The following is a 17,297-nucleotide window of genomic DNA, read 5'->3' as shown; positions in this document are numbered from 1 at the left end:
GATCATTGCATTGCAAGAAGCTTTACCAAAAGTAAACAAGAGTCCCTACCATTCCGAGTCTGAACTTTGGACATGGTAACCAACACTGCAAAAGGAACTATAGAATTTGATGCTCACAGAAGAAACTGTGAAAATTGCATTTTAAGAAGTCTTACAGTTCTATGAAGAATCCGGTTGATGTTCAATTACATTACAATCCGAAATATTAGAAAAATTATTACAAGAATTGCCAAGGAATAAATAATTCTACAGGTTGCAGAAGGGAAAAAAAGAACCCCATAGGCCAAAAATGAATTCTTCACACCTCTTCACCTGGTAAATCTAGATTCTCTAATCTATAGAACTTTTTCTTTTCCCTTTAAGAAACTATGAAGAAAAAGGGGATGAATAAAAGAAACGAAAACTCCTAATGAAGTCAAAATTTCCTACTTCTGACTCTACAATAATGTGATCACCATTTGAGGACAAAAATATTGAAGATCTCATAAATTATTGATAATCAAGAAGTAGCATATTTCAACTTGTGACGCAATCTTGGTAATATGGGTGACTTTGATTTATGTACCTTTCCCACAGAGGCTTGTACCTGCCAATGGCCAACTTCAGCCATGGCTTCATGTTCCCATTAAAATGAATAACCGCAGCACTCTCAATCAGACGACTGTCAATGTTCATATCATATCCCAATCCTAACACATGCCACCTTCGATCAAGTGGCTCTGTCAGTCCATAAAATGCTAGAAGAGCAGGAGGAAGTGTTCCCAGCTTCCACAGAGTTTGATCAGCATTCTGTTCCTGCCAGTAATGATACTGCGCAGTCACATTTGCCTTTCTCCATGCAATCAAATCAAAAACATTCATACCAAAAGCCCATCCACATGCCTGTGGGTCAAACTTTGAGCTGATAATAGGGTTTGAGAAATTGAGATACTTGTAATAGCGATGAAATGCTACAAGGCAAGTTTCCACAGCTCCATTGACATTTCCATGCAAATCTAATGAAAAAAGTTGCGTAAGATCCTTTTGGACAGCAACATCATCTTCAAGAAAAACTATCTTTTCCAGTAGCGGATAGATCTCAGGGATGTAAAAGCGAAGATGATTCAGCAAAGACAGGTATTTGGGATTCCACAGTTTTGGCTCTTCCTTCACATCTTGATAACCTGAAAAATAATAACGTGAATCTTCATCATGAAGCTGTTTGACAGCAGGAGCATAAGAAGCATTCAACCAAGAGAACTCTTCTACATTCTGCACTTCTATGGTGGCCCCTTTGAAGTCTTTGCTTAGGAACCAAGCCTGCATAGCTCCGTAGCTGATTCCATTTGTGACTATATGGAAGACTAGCTGTTTTGGATGGTCAGCGTTGGAGATCGTGGAGTTGACAACCACAGAGGTAGCCAGCACATTGTCTGAAAATATGCAGAAGTGATAGAGATTGTTATCCACAACTCTTGGGGAATTTCTTTTCTCCTCTGCAAGATCTTGAAGGGGCAGCTTCTTAAGCCAATCAGTTGTGAGCTTTACTTTTAGGCAATGCAGGCTCTTGGGCAAAGCTTCAGCCACCAATTGCCCAAATACTGTGTTCTGAACTGTTGCTGCATTTGCACGTCCTTCAAGGGCTTGAATATGAGATTTCATTGTCATTATGGTAGTTGCTACATCATAATGCGCATCTTGCGCCTTGAAGATTAGATATGATAGGCTACTGATTATTGGCTCTGCTTCTTCTTTTGTTATGGGCTCCCCTCTCATGGCAGTTTTTGAAAGCAGAAGTTGGCAACTTCGGATCTTATTGCTCAGCTCCCATGCAAGGTGAAGGTTATTGTGCTCCTTTGCAATAACGACATAAGCCTTGGCAAGTGTCATTTGCTCAGCCACCCGCCGCGCAAATGAGGTAGCACTTAATATTTCCTTAGTGAAGTTTAAACCTTCATGGTTAACTGGCTTTGGTCTTGCATGGTTCTCCTGGAAAAAGATGGCCAGAATAAGTCCATATTTAACATAAAACTGTGCCTATAATGTACAATTACATGTTAATATCATTCTGAATATATTGCATACAACTTTCATAAGAAAAATAATCTTTAGATTACATCAATAAACTGATTATCTAAATGGTAATATGTAGGACATGCTAGCTATCAAAAAGTTAATATGCATAGTTATGCAGGTAAAATGAGATATTTGTTATTGGAACAATATTTGATTTCCCAGAGTACCATACAACAGTATTGATCCCGCTAGGTAAACAACGGCTTACACATCACCTAGATGTCCTCACCCAATTCTATGAACCAAAGAAATGCTTACAATAAATTTGAGCTTATCCTAACGGAATTTAATATTTGCATCTTGATTTTAAACAATGCATTTGGAAAACACCACAGTCAAATTCAAATTCATATGCAACTGTCTCACGAGATAACACAGGGGCATTGTCCATAGCCCTGATGAATGTCATGTAAGATTTAGAAGTATTCAACTGAGAAATGGTTCTTAACATAACCAAACTGTGAAGCATGACAAGAAGCCCCTTACAGTATACCGGTTAGAGAAGTGCACAAAAGCTATTCAATCATTCAATAAAGTGATAAAATATACACGACAATATTTCTTGCATCAAGATGATGAAAAATTTGGAATAACGGAATTCCAGTAGCTTCACTTACCCAACATAGCAGAAATGTCAACTATTAAAAGAAACCAAGTTATACAGGACTATAGTGCCTCACTTTGACATAAAGCTCTCACCATTATTAGGATAGTCACCATTATTAGCCTGAATTGAAAAGGTAACAAGATGCATTATGGAGGTGGAAAAATGGAATAATTTTGAATATTAAAGGCTTTTCAGATAAAAGAACCAGCTATGTATGACAGTCTGTGAAGGTGCAAGAGACGATAAAAAGCAATTATGGATTCCTTCTCGCCAGAAGTATCATTTATAGGGTACTTACTTATCTTAAGTCTTAACTGGGCAAAACAGTCTACTTTTGTGTGTATGTGTGTGTGTTTGGTAAGGATTTGGATTTCCAAAAAGAACTAGGAGGATTGATTTTTTCCAAATCAAAACTCGAAATTTACACTTGAATCCTAATGCCATATATTCTGGACCAGCAGCTAATTAATTTAAGTGAGCGTAGATACAATATTATATAAATGAAAAATATGCAATAATATCCCAAACAAGCCCCGTACGAAATCTAGACCATAATTCTAATTTCTTGAGTCCCTAAACTTGAATGTTCTTGAGCTCCTTGCTTTCTGCAGCAGAAAAATACAACAGCAAAAAGGTATTTGAATCTCAATCTCCCAAAACAAGGAAAATAGAAAATATCTTGACACTGCAACTGTAAGTAAACCAAGTGATTATCCCCCACTTTAATCTACCAGAACAACCTGTGAATATGGTAATAAAATTACATGCACAAGACATGGGTTTTTAACCTCTGCTTAAAAAAAAATACTAATTGTGAAAAAATCCATGCAGACACCATAGGACCTGTGCTCCCTCGTTTTGTGAATCCAATATCTTTACATTCCATTTACATCAATTATTATTATGGAATGAAAGAATGAAACATTCCTCCATTAACATTCCTCCATTATTCAGCTTGAAAACCAGCTATATATTAAACTAATGACATCAGAAGTCCAATTATTTAGATAATGCAGTGCTACAAAATGAATAGATGAGTAATGGGAAAGGAACACTCACATATCACATGCTAAAAGCTCAAAATCATAGTACAAGTTACTCAATTCAATCTCAAAATTATGGTGCTTAGTTAGGACAAAACTGAAGGAAAATGGACTTCACCATTAAACAGTATGAAAGATGGAAAAAAAAATTTTTGCTATTTCAGATATAGTTGGTGGAAAAAGAGGTTCATCAACTAATTGACATCCTACATTTGTAGAACTTTAGCATTTAAAACAATTAAAGTTTACTCAATTATATGAATAATATGACCGCATGTTATACGAAATGCCATTTCATGATTTAAATGAAGAGTTTATTGAAATGCCAGGTAGTAACTGAAATAATATAGTTGTTGAAACAAGTCCCAATTTGAGGGCTTATTTTTTGGTTCAAGGGAGGGAGAAAGATGGGAAGCAAAGGTTTGAATTTGAACCCTTAATTGCCTGAACTATGGCAAGTCAAGTAACAGAAATAGTTTCGTTTCCATAACATAGCAATCCAGAAACAGGCTCACAAATACCATCCAGGCTGAAAAACACATTAGGCCTGTGTGATTAAGCCTCCACTGATCCTTTTGCTCTTCTCCCTCCATACCACACACTAAAATCCAATAGAACTTCAGAAGAATATACATGCCTCCCAACCATCAACACCAGGAAAAGACCTGGTATTACCTTACTGAACTCAACCAAACAGAAATCTATAGAATCTCAATGCCACGTAGTTGAATAAAACATGAGAAAGTATATAAATAAGCATATACTGAATTACTGATACACATACAAAACTGCCTACATGTTTCAGCCAGTCAGCTTGTACGTTAACATACAATATCAAACTTTCTAAAACTTTAATCATAACAAACATAAAGGAAGTAGTTCGTGTTGAAATAAAGCATCCGAAGTACTAAAGTTGATATTAATCAACTTGTCTTATCAATTAGATGAACTCCCTATGCTGAAAGATCAAATGAGTATTTTCAAAATCACTTACCAAACTAAATATATAAATCCTAGCTCCACAAGATGAAAATATATCAAATAGAAATAAAAGAACAAAATTATCGGTACCCTTACCTGTATGGGCTGCGTAACCTGATCTTCATGGTGATGGTGGTGAAACACAAACAAAACTAGCCCCGCAATCAGGAACATCCCAAGAAGCGCACAGATCCACTGCGATAACCTTCTTCTAACCGGGCGCCGGTAGTCGGCCGCCCGCCTCCGCATCTTTCCCCGATCCGCTCTCCAAAATTCACCACCAGTGAATCAAGATTTCAAATTCGCGCATACCCCAGATCAACAATACAATAAAAAAACAATCAAAACGTCGCCAGAGCTATAATACGAATGACAAACTCTTCACCAGCATCACATAGGATATACACGTACCGCCCCACAATAAACAATTGAAAAAGGAGACAGTAATCTGACGGTGATCCAGGTTTGAACAGTAGAGGAAGATACAAAGAGGATTGCAATCAAAGATGGGCTCTTTTTGTTTTTGAATGTGGTGTGGGGTGTTGAGGAGCTCTGCGTGAAGGGGAAGATTTAGGGAAAGTAGCAAGCAACAAAAAGGAAATGACCAAGAGTACGAGACCATGTGATGTGATTGCTTTGCTTATGGCCATTACATCTGAATATTGCAATTACTACTATTATATACAATGCCATCAAAATTACTTCATCTTTGAAATTATGAAAGCAAATTTATTTTATTTTTAACCTTCTTTTCTTACCTTTTTTTTTTCTGTGTTTGTGGGATACTGTGTCTGTGTCTGCTCATATGATGAGATGTTTTATGGAGACTTTTACTACAGGGGATTTGCTGAAAGAGTTGAACTTGACTAATCTTGTTTTGATTTCAAAGGCGAATGTTCCTGAGCATATGGATCAATTTTGGTCTATATATCTGTGAATGTGAGGTTTAAATTGATTATGGTGGTTACTGCTAATATATTAAAAGTTTGTTTGAAAACTTATTCTTGTTTGGATAATATGATGTGGTAAAATAAATTATAAATAATAATATTATAATAATAATTAAAGACATTTTATATTTTTAATTAATCACTAAATATGTTTTGTCAATGGAGGTATATAATGAAAATTTTATATATTATATAAGGAGAAAATTAAAAAAAAAATTAAATGATGTTTAGTGATTTAAATAACTGTGATAAAATGATAAATTACAATCTTAATCATCATTTTTAGGAATAATCTTTTCAACATGTAAAATAATCATGCTATATGATACAAAATCATCACAAATCATAATCCAAACATAGCGTTAATAGAGAGGCCAAATAATTACAAAAAGCTAAAATTTTATGTAATTTATCAATTATAGTTAATGCTTTTAAATTTTTTTTGCAATTTTGACTTAATTTAAAACTTTAATATAAAACATAACCCACGTAATATTGTCTTTACATATTCATAAAAAAAATAAAATAATAATAATAATAATAATAATAATAAATCCTAAGCCAAAAGCCAGAAATTTTTGTGCCTCTTGGTGGTGATCAAATAGCCTCCAAGCTTTTTGCCCTTCCTCCTCACTGCAATTGTCATGCATGAAGAATTTTGGATACAGTAGTACTCCACTGCTCCGCCACCATTCCTCTTCCCAGCCCACCGCTTCATTAGCCGCCACATTATCGGCCGTTTTCTCTGCCCTAAAACCAGCAGCGACACCCTTTGTTGCTTTGCTTCTTCCACTACGATCGGACCCTTTTCTTTCCCTTCACGGATAGCTACCTCTACTTGCACCTACAACATGTGCAGAGAAATTTAATTCTTAGGAAAGAATTTCCAAATGGGAATAATTTTGTTTACCTTCTACCAAACAATGGAGTAAATGGCTTCTTCAATCTCTATTATGAACTAAATTTAAGTTTAATAATGCAATTATTGATCGATAGCTAGCAGCATTATGCAAGGGTGGTGCTTCTTGTAACCTTAGGCCTCGTTGACTTTGCTATCCTCTCGTCTCAGAATCCGCGATTTTTTGTTAAAATTCAAAGCCCAGTGGCCCTAAATATGAATTATCTCATCTAATTATCATATTAATCTCGTCTAATGTGATGTATTTTATTTATGCAATGCTAGGATTATAGGCTAAATATGAATTATTAGGAATAAAATGATCCCACATGATCAGTGTACAATATCTAAGTGCAATATAGAATTTATTTATTTATTTGCTTGTTGGGTTAAGTAGCATTTTCCAAATGAAAATGAGAATGAGAAGTAAAGCAAAGGCAAACTTACCCCAGGCCTTTTCCTTTGACACACATTTTTCATAGAGTGAAGAAGTTCATAAGCCCTTAAATTAACCTTTAATTTGCACTCAGGACCTGCATTGAAAGTTTTCCTTAAAATGATTATCCTGTAGCTAGTTATCATTTATCAACCTCATTAATTTCCACTATCAGAAAGAATATGGTAATCTGACCCTGCTTGGAACTGGGTGGTTTGCCAACGTACAGAAGAACAATGGTATCTTGGCTTTGAACTGTGTGAGACAGTGCCCATTCAAGAGCTCCCTTGGCTTCAAGGCTAAAATCTACCAGCACCATAACCTTGTTGCCATTTCTATACCCATCCTCACCACCAAATTCCTCCATTCCACTTCCCAAAAATTCAATCTTTTGATCATTGTCCACAGAATTTGAAGTGGGTTTGCCACGAACAGACGGGGAACGAACCCGAATACGAGCCACGGACCTGCTGATGGAAAGCTTGGGCGATCTGGTTAGTGATAAAGCCATAATTTTGAGCACAATAGTTTTGGTGGGAAACTGAGCAATATATGTACAAGTTGTAAAGCAGCAGTGGTGGCGTCCCGGCGGTTGGTTGCTTCGATATCAAAGTCTAGCTTGTTAATCAATTGGCGTTGTGCTTCTTGAGAATTCTATGTGGGCGGCCTCTTCTTCAACGTGCTTACCATGTTGTTATGGACCATTTGACACAATTTCTTAAATGGTTAATCAAACTATTGCAGGCATGAGACATGGCTCTCATGCCTGCAATCATTGACTTCAGTGATATGTTCTGTGTATATATTATTCTTCAACTAACTAATAAAATACAAAATTTAAAGAAAGAGAATATAGAGAGCAGAAATTTATATCCTTTGCATAAGGAGATAAGAATTTGGATAATTAATATTTTTTTCTCTTATGATTCATTCCTGTGCCATCACACGTGGATAGTATGGTCAACTCTTTTTTTTTTTTTAACTATTAAATTCTCAAGAGAAAATATTAAATCTCACAAATCCACGTCAATATCATATTCAATTTTTTTTTTCTTATTTACCAAGAAATTATATAAATAGTAGTGATATTTTATATGGGATGACAATCTAATAGTGAGTGGACATACATATTGATGTGAGTCCTAATAAATAAATATTTATATATGAGTAGATCTAAAAAGTTATAATTACCTTGCAATTTTTTTTAATAATAATTATATTTACATATATATTTAATGATTATTTATTTACCATTCAATATCAAATGCTAGATTTACACCTTTTAGGTACATGCAAAATATATATATGGTGTGTGTGCGTGGGGGGCCTCCAAGAGGGAGCCTAAACAACTAAAACTCATTGGTTATACATATTTATGTTAGTACAATATATAAAAAGAGGAATACATATACAGAGTGATATATGGAAAATGCCATCCGATTGAAGCTTCAAAATACATAATCGAAACTTAATATATGGCAAATGCTCTATCAACAAACTGAAAATATTTTAAACTTGCCTACGTTATAAATAGGAGTCCCTTACCAATCGAACCCACCTGCCCACATCTTACTGCGTATAGGCCATCAAAATTTTCATTACTCGTTCAGGTGGGGAAGCATCCAAGCAGGCAGAACTGCATTACCTCGATGTTGGATTGGAGTTGTTTCATCTTCACCTCTATTGCCTCTGCATTCCATAAAAATTCATTACTTCTCACTCAAATAAAAATATGCATGATTCTGTAATTTACAAATTTCCTTTAGTTCAGGCATGGCATGTAAGAGCAAATGCGGTTGCACCCATTAATCCATCTGCTGAGAGAGAGGGAGAGAGAGAGAGGAAACCTAATGTTCAAGGACTGCGCCGTAACAGTAGATGAATCTACACCATGATTTTGTTGCTCCATTTGTGTCTGCTGAGCCATTTCCTTCTCTTTCTCCTTGACCTGGTTTTGGTTCAAAGCATCATATTACTTCTATGATAGGAGGAATATGCACATTTTGGAGAAAGTGTAGAAATATCACCTTCTTCGCTAGCTGGTTGTTTTGCTCCTGTAATGCCTTATCCTGTAAGGGAAAACAGATGAGTGTCCATAGAATTGAACTGCATTAATAATAATAGCTTAGATTTTCAGGTTCTGTGAAAATAAAGAGAGCTGGTGGTCACCTTCTTCTGCAGTTCTGCAATGGATTCATACATCAATTGGTTCTGTAAATGAAAAAAGATGCAATCAGTTGCACATTCTATCTATGGCGCAAACTCCATCAACAAAAACTTTCCTGAAGTGCACTCTTTTAATTACCTTTCTTGACCTTATGTGTTTAAGAGCAGAATCAATTTGTTGCTCCAAACTCTGAAGCTCTTTGAGGCTCAAGGTATCGAGATCTCTCCCCATGAAATGCCTGCAAACGTAAAGTTGAAAGTGAAATATTCTATCTTGTTTTTCCAGTTGTTCCTGCACAAGAAACTTGCAGCAATTAATCTTTTATCAGATTTTATGTCCATGCCTTTGGTTTCTTTGTAAAACCTCCAGTCTAGCCTTCAACTTCGCATATTCCAGAGTCCAGCTACCCTGAAAATATAGATCACATCATCTGATATTTTCTTGATAATTTCAATAATACAAGAAAAGATGCAAAAGTCGATTAACAAAAGAGGAGATGATATTCTTTCTGATATGGATCGAAACCAAATAATTGTGTTCTAACCATGGCAACACTACCCTTGTTTCTGATTCCAGTATAATAATCAATTTTATTTGAAATAAAAGGCATGCTTGGTGAGCAAAGACAGTTGGAGGCACGATTCTGCATCATATACAGGACTGATCTTTTACTTGGGAACTCATGTAGCTAGTAGATGGGAGCGTACATTTGTTTCGGTATCAGTTGCAACAAGCTGCCTCTCTGCATATGAATATCTCTCATAACGTTCCAGGATCCTTTCCATGCTGCTACCAAAAAAAAAGTAAAATTCAAGCACTCAGCTACTTGAATGAAGACCTTGAAAGTCAGAAATAAAATGAAGTTGATTCTCATACGATAATTTAAAGTTCGGCCAAAGAAATTTTAGTTGCAGTCTCCCGAGAAGTTGGTAGCTTTTTTTTTATATATATATAAGAAAAAGAAATTTAATAAAAATGAAAAGATACAGAGAAGGAGGATAGCACAAAGACCAGTTGTCAATCCCCAACACAACCACCTAAAGAGCAATAACTTCCCTGAAAACAGAGAACACAAGCCAACAAAAAAGAAAAACAAGCAGATTACAAATTCAATAACATGCTGGCCAAATAAGAGAAAGCAATCGCAACTCCCCTGAGATGAAAAAGCTGCCAAAAAACAGAGAAAATGGTCTAAGGCCACTAGCAAAACCAAAAAACACTATCAAGGAACAATCTCAAAAGGGTAACAAGATCTTGACTACACTCCTAGATTGAAAAAAACCAAGTTGATTATCTTGATCATTTGATTGAAACCACTTGCCTTTCTCAGCAAAACAAACTTCTACTTCAAAACTTCTTCCTAATCTCAAAGAAAATTCAGCTGAAATTCTTATCAGTTTTAAAAACATTATTGGTCTTAGCACCCATCAACACAGATATTTCATTTATGAGAGACTTTGGCATGTAAGTTTCAAAATCTCTCTCCTTTTTTCTTTAGTTTTTCTAGCCTAATAATAAGATAATTCAACAAACTATATTTAAGTCGGTGCAACTATCATTCAAATCCCAATCGTAACTTTCATTTCATTTTCTAATTAACAGTAGGAAACTTTTTCTCTAATTTATTATACAACACCTTAATTAAATATTTTTGTTTCCCCAGGATACCTTCTAATGCATTACAAATTTACAGTTCAAAAAAGCTTGGTATTGAAACTTTTTTTCTGATTTATAATACAAAAGGATTTGCAGAAATTATGCTTTTCACATTATGGATTGTAAGAAGCTTATTAGCCAAGGGAATGGATTGGCTGTTTATGGATTAGTAGCCGAGCTAATACGATAGTTCATTCTCTTACAAGGTAGCCATATTATACACTAGTCTTGCAATTTTTTTTTCGTATGAGATAGTAATTCAACTTCTTAAATTTTGAGTTAAAAATGGTATTACATGTTCTAAACATCATAATGAATTAGGATAAATTTTAACAACTATCCCTGAACTTATATGGTTGTAACAGTAAAGTTCTTTAACTTTAAAATTTAACATAAAATCCCCTTAACTTTCAAATTTTGTACTGTAAAATCTTTCTGATTTTCAATTACTGATTTTTCAGTTAGATGCTCATGTGAATAGATCCAGCGTGGCACTTAGTCCGTATTTTTCTTTCCTTTTTTATGCAAAGTATAAAATTATTCTCACTACACATAAAAATTTATTTTCCCTATAAAGAATAGAAAGATTTAATTTACATATGACTTGAGAGGAGAAACATAAATGATAACTAAGTATTAGGCTGAAACTGTTTAGGACAACGTTTAATTGAAAAATGGTGATTGGAGATTAGAGGAATTTTATTGTGTAAAATTTAAAAGTTGAGGGGATTTTATATTACATTTTTAAATTTAAATATTATAGTGTTACAACTATATAAGTTCAAGAACGGGTGTTAAAATTTACCCTAATGAATTATAATCATAATAATTCACTATAATTGTTTTGTGATTGTTGTTACTATTGAGTGCTCATTAGAGCCATTGATATTTTGAGAAACTATCAGATATATATTAAAATACTATCAAATTTTTCTTAGAATTTTTGGACATTTATTCTTGTGTAGATCCATTTTTCCCCCTTCGAGTTACAGGAGAAGATTTAACTCATCGTTGCGTCTCCAGCACAAGTGAATAGATAAACATATAAGACTAAATATTTTATTAAATATATATTTTTATATATTATTTTTATCAGATAAATTAATAACTGATAATGACAGTTATGTACTCTTCAAATAAATAAAATGAGATTTAGACGATATAATTTAAATGGTTTGAATATACTTTTTATAAATATACTAAATAGATAACACTATGATGGCCAATGATTTATTTTTCAACACATTATATATTTAAACTATCTTTGGGACAATATTTGATATACCCAGAACTTCAAGAATGTATATCAGATAATTACTTGTGATGGAGGTAGGTCTATGCATGAGTATGATTGGCATTTTTCTTACTCTTGAGCAGAGAACATCATCACTATATTCAAAATGCCAAAATTACTTCTAGGCTGCTAACATTTTTATTTTATTACGCCAACAGTATTTATAGAAAGTATAATATGAGTGAGTGAACATTAAAATTTTATGATATTTCAACAATATTTGTTATCATATAATTTTATTTCAGCTTAAATAAAGTTATGGTTTGGAATATAATAATATTTATTCAACTTATTTTAGCATAGTATGCTATTAACTATCAAAAAGCTCTCTTTATTTATTTATCCCGTTAATAAATAGTAACTCATCCTATAATTTTTAATATTTTGAATTCTTTTGATAATTTCTGTCCTAATAATCTTTTTCTTTCTTTCACCAACTTTAAAATCTATTTTCCCAAATTTTATTCTGTTATATCTAAATAATACACTTTTATGTGATTTAATGTAATTTATTTTAAAAAAATAATTATAAATAAATTGTCTAAAATTATTGTAAACATTTTCAAAAAAAAATAATTTCATCATTTTGTATTTATTAAATTATTAATAATAATTAGTATAATAATTATTTGTATTTAACAAAATATATATTTTTTTTAGAATAACAAAATATATATTAAATACTTATATAAAAAGTTTTTATCCAATAAATAATTTTTATATTTTTAAATATAAATAATTAAATATTGATAAGAATATTTTTATATTTAAATAAATAAAATTAGATAATTACATAAATATAAAATTTAAATGTAAAAGACACAATAGAAAACATCTGAAAGTAATTGTTTTAAATTAAAAAAGAAAAGGAAATTAACTATAAATTTGGATAGAAAATTTCAAATATTAAAACATTCCTTATGAAATTATAAAACTCATTCATTTTTATTTACATATTTTGAAAAATAATTTACAATTTATTCAAAATTTATTCATTTATATTCTATTATATTCAACTGCATTTAATCGTACAAGCGTCAACTACGGAGAGAAAACATCCCCATCACAGTAGACAAGGGAATATGCGCACGTCACCTCTATACATAAATGCGCAAGTTACTAAAAGGAGGTTATAGATTATAGGCCTCGTCCCCATAAGAAAGAAACACATTTGATTGGGGGCAGCAAAGGTGTTGTCCAGCCAAAGAGAAATGAGTATTAACAGCAACGTAACAGACCAATGTGTGCATGATGAAGAGAAGATACATTACTTAATTTATTTATCAAAAAAAAAAAAAACCCTCAAACTTGAATCTTTATTTTTAAATTGAAACCGTGTATATACGACATTTGGTTGTTTTGGAGCAATTTTGTTGCTATAGTCGTGGTAAACTATTAAAAAAAAAAAAACTATTGGCTAAAGAAGAACTTTTGCTTGTTTTGTGGTGGTGGGGGGGCGGGGCGTGGGGTGTTGTGTGTGGGTTGTTGGTTAAGGGACAATGAAATATGAGATTTAGGAACAATTATGTTATGGGGTAGAAATTTTGAATGGGATATATGGCAAATGGGATTTAGGAAGCCTTAACACTTTAATTAAGCATGACCAGATGGGCCATTTTTTGCTACCGACAAGAATAATAATCCTATAGATACCTTGATGCCCTTCTTATCAAACAATTATATCAAATCAAGGAGGGATGTAAGTCACGGTTACTTAAAATTTTAATTTTTAATTGAAAGTATGTTAAATATAATCAGGCTTTAATAAAGACTTACATTTAACTTTTAAAATTTTTTTCTAGTAAAAGTTTAGATTACTAATTTTTTTATTATTAATTTAATTAAATAATATATTTAATGAGTTAATATTTTAAAAAATTTAAGGTTTTTTTTTATTGATCCTCCTAAATTAAAACATTAATAGTCTATATTTTTAAAATTTTCTTTTAACAATAATAAAAAAATAAAATTAAAAAAAGACTCAAATTATAAGTGAAATATATTAAAAACACCAAAATGTAAGTGTTATGTTCATCATTGATTCTCATAAATTTAAACTCGAAACATTTATGCAAGACATCTAAATTTAAATATTACATCAATCCCTAACTCTCTTAGATTTAAATGCTATCTCCATCACTATTTAATCTCAAATCTAAACTGGTAATATATTAAAAAGGGAGAGGTTTGCTTCTACCCGTCTGAGAGCAACAGAAACATTCGATCACAATGCTTTAGAAAAAAATTCATGTCCAAACCAGTCGACTATGTTGAAAGCAATAGAGATTTAACTAAAATCATGGGTTGAATATTAAATAAGAAACAAATTGAAGTTTAAGCATCATTAAGTTTGTTAGCCATAAAATAGACGTATGCACGTAAAAATGAATGAATCATTTATATTCAGGCCAACCTACTGGCAGGTAAGATTTAGATGCTAACAGCTATTAATTACATATCCTTCAAATTACTGTTTGGAAGCCGTTATTATAAGTGAAGTTCTAAGGTGAACTCAGACTATAGCCCTACAAGGATTTTTAAATAACAAATGATTCAAACAAAGAAAAATAAAAATCCATCATTTGGAAAAAAGGGGACAAAATGACTATTTGACTTTGAAAAGATATATGCAACAGTGTGTGACAATATTTATTTTTGTACCGTCATAGGTAAATCGGTGAGTCTGATGGAAATGACTTGAATTTAACAATCCTGAGTTAAAGGAAATAATGACTAATACATTTTGCAGCTTGCAAATTCGGCTGCTCATGTAGAAAGGTACCATAAAAATCACATAAAAGGCAGGCAACAAAACTGAATTATCTAATTGGGCATACAAAAGAACCAATTGAAATTTGGATATTTACACGTCCACTAACATTAGTATTAGTATATTACTATACAACTGCTCTTAGTCAGACAAAGACAAACGTGAAAAATATTTTAACTATCCAAAAGGTAGTAACATCATTGGCTGGTTAGCTGCAGTGTCTTCCTCAGTCTTCGAGGCAGCTAGCAGGCATTACTTTGGCCAGAAGATATATATTTATCAAAATGTCCTAATGGGTATTATTATAACCAGTTTTTGTTTTCCTAGAGGACTCATCTGACCTGAGACCCCATCTGTGGTCGTTTCTTCTGTACGTAGGGGAAGAAAAGGCCACACAGGGGTATGCCTGCTTTGCATCCAAGTAAAAATCTATTTCTTTCCTAATATTCTAATCCTCCACACTGTACTCACTAATTCGCTATTCCTCTCTCTGAGGGTTCTGGTTTTCCATCTCCTGCATGAAATTTTCTTTAAAGCTTCCAAATAGAGAGCTTGCGTTTACCATTTGTCACATATTTTTTTTCCAGGACAATTCATCCTCTTAACCATTCAAGAAATGGAAACAAGAAGAAAACATTAAAATTCTTCATTTTTTAAGCTTACTTGCACACTACAACCAACCAAAGAGACAACAAGAAAGAGTAAAAAGAGAACACTATAGAAAACAAGAATCAGCTTCCAAATTCAAAATCAAATCCCAAACAGATGCGAGAAAGATAATTGATACGTACGCAGAGCCAAATAAACGAAAACAAGCAAATAAAAGAAAAGAAAGATCGTACCTGGAATCAGTAGAGTATTCAAAAAGCTTCCCTTTGGTGGAGAAGACGATCAAAGCAACCTCAGCATCACAAAGCACAGAGATCTCATGGGCTTTCTTCAACAAGCCAGACCTTCTCTTGGAAAAAGTCACTTGCCTATTGATCTTGTTCTCAATTCTCTTGAGCTGAACCCTACCCCTACCCATATCTCTACCCTTCTGTTCTTCTTCTTCTTCTTGACGATATACAATATGGATCCACCCAGAGTTGACCGCAGCAGGACCCAACCACCCAGAGCCAAAAAAAAATACGGAAGAAAGACGGGTCTTATACGTTACAGGATCGGTTCCGTCGCTCTCTGTACAGTGGGGAGCAGAAATCAATCAATGTATATGTAAGAACAGAGAAAAAAGAAGAGAGAGTGAGAAAGAGAAAGACATAAATTGAAGCTTTGAAAACTACAATAGAAGGGAGGAGGGGAGGGGAGGAGAGAGGGATGACGTTCAAAATAAGTTGGATTGGAAAACCAGGTGGTTTCATCGAATACGTTGTCGATCTATGATTGGCTGGAGAGGACTGCTTTTTACCCCCATATCTTACAATCGGCCGTACGCATTTTGAGGGTAGGGACAGACACCTTATCCGTTCGCCTTTCAATATTAAATTATTATCAATTAATACTTTTTTTTTCCCCGGAAAATGGAAATAAAATAACACTGCACTGCCCTGGATTAGTGTGGAGGACTGTGGACGCTAGTCAGTGCCTGACGGCGCCATCTTGCCCATTTGGGATTGCCAAATTCTGTGTGGTACCGCTTTCCCTTCTATACAGCAATCAAACTGAATTAAATTAAATTTTTTAGTATAATTTTAATTTAATTTTAATTTTAATTTCATTCTCTATTTTTAACTTTTGAAGTTAAAAAAATAATAATAATTTTTATCATAAAAAAATATATAAATTATATTTAAATGTTAAAAATTAATTGTTAATGTAAAATTTATTATATATTAAGAATAGAGCATAACTAGTCCCCAATGCTTAGACATCAATTAGCAGGAATAGAAATTAATGAGCGTTGTCCTTATGGACACGATACTCATTAAAAATGAACATGGAAATGGTAGACCTTGCGCCACATCATCTATCTAATGTGGACACCCTCTCAGCCACTTGCATTTTTTTTTTTCATTTTTAAAATATATTTTTATACAAGTCACAAATTATATAACAAAAAAAATCTTGATAACTCGATATACACCATGCGATTTTGCGCAAAGTCTTGATCAGAAAGTCCAACCAACATCGGTCCACCGCATGATCAAGAGATTCCAAAGCACAAGATATAATAAAAATAAAATTAATTTTGAATATATTAGTCAGAAAAGTATGGAATATAAACTTAATTAATTGAAAGAAAATGATTCAATATAAATATAATTGAATTTTTAGACACAGTACAAGTATTCATTGCATGAATTTGAAACTAGAGTGCTAAATAAGAAGGTCTAAAACCAGGTAAATTAAAGCTTAAAAAAAAATAAGGTTAAAATTTGAGAGTAAGAAAACACATATATATACTCTTGATGTATTTTAAAATTTGTCCTTTTTGAATTAA

General features: G+C 33.0%; 3 protein-coding genes across 4 annotated transcripts; all 3 read right to left on the bottom strand.

The window, feature by feature from the left end:
- Positions 1-86: 86 nt before the first annotated feature.
- Positions 87-5,564, bottom strand: LOC110659334 (hexosyltransferase GAUT11). 2 transcript variants are annotated; one of them, XM_021817214.2, is made up of 3 exons: positions 4,783-4,921; positions 2,673-2,782; positions 87-1,968 (listed from the first exon to the last, which is right to left on the bottom strand). In XM_021817214.2, the coding sequence occupies exon 3, from the start codon at positions 1,867-1,869 to the stop codon at positions 517-519; it is 1,353 nt and encodes a 450-aa protein (XP_021672906.2). In that variant the 5' UTR covers positions 1,870-1,968; positions 2,673-2,782; positions 4,783-4,921; the 3' UTR covers positions 87-516. The 2 variants fall into 2 exon arrangements, with proteins under 2 accessions (XP_021672906.2, XP_057995593.1); XM_058139610.1 differs by lacking the exon at positions 2,673-2,782 and having other exon boundaries at positions 4,783-5,564.
- Positions 5,565-6,018: 454 nt separating this feature from the next.
- Positions 6,019-8,167, bottom strand: LOC110659333 (uncharacterized). Its single transcript, XM_021817211.2, has 3 exons — positions 7,166-8,167; positions 6,982-7,067; positions 6,019-6,480 (listed from the first exon to the last, which is right to left on the bottom strand). The coding sequence occupies exons 1-3, from the start codon at positions 7,479-7,481 to the stop codon at positions 6,193-6,195; spliced, it is 690 nt and encodes a 229-aa protein (XP_021672903.2). The 5' UTR covers positions 7,482-8,167; the 3' UTR covers positions 6,019-6,192.
- Positions 8,168-8,312: 145 nt separating this feature from the next.
- LOC110659332 (truncated transcription factor CAULIFLOWER A) lies at positions 8,313-16,292 on the bottom strand. Its single transcript, XM_021817209.2, has 8 exons — positions 15,700-16,292; positions 9,845-9,923; positions 9,481-9,545; positions 9,276-9,375; positions 9,140-9,181; positions 8,998-9,039; positions 8,818-8,918; positions 8,313-8,659 (listed from the first exon to the last, which is right to left on the bottom strand). The coding sequence occupies exons 1-8, from the start codon at positions 15,882-15,884 to the stop codon at positions 8,569-8,571; spliced, it is 705 nt and encodes a 234-aa protein (XP_021672901.2). The 5' UTR covers positions 15,885-16,292; the 3' UTR covers positions 8,313-8,568.
- Positions 16,293-17,297: the final 1,005 nt, after the last annotated feature.

Source organism: Hevea brasiliensis, chromosome 17 (assembly GCF_030052815.1).
Source record: "Hevea brasiliensis isolate MT/VB/25A 57/8 chromosome 17, ASM3005281v1, whole genome shotgun sequence".
Lineage (NCBI taxonomy): Eukaryota > Viridiplantae > Streptophyta > Magnoliopsida > Malpighiales > Euphorbiaceae > Hevea > Hevea brasiliensis.
This window is presented reverse-complemented; position numbering and strand designations above follow the sequence as displayed.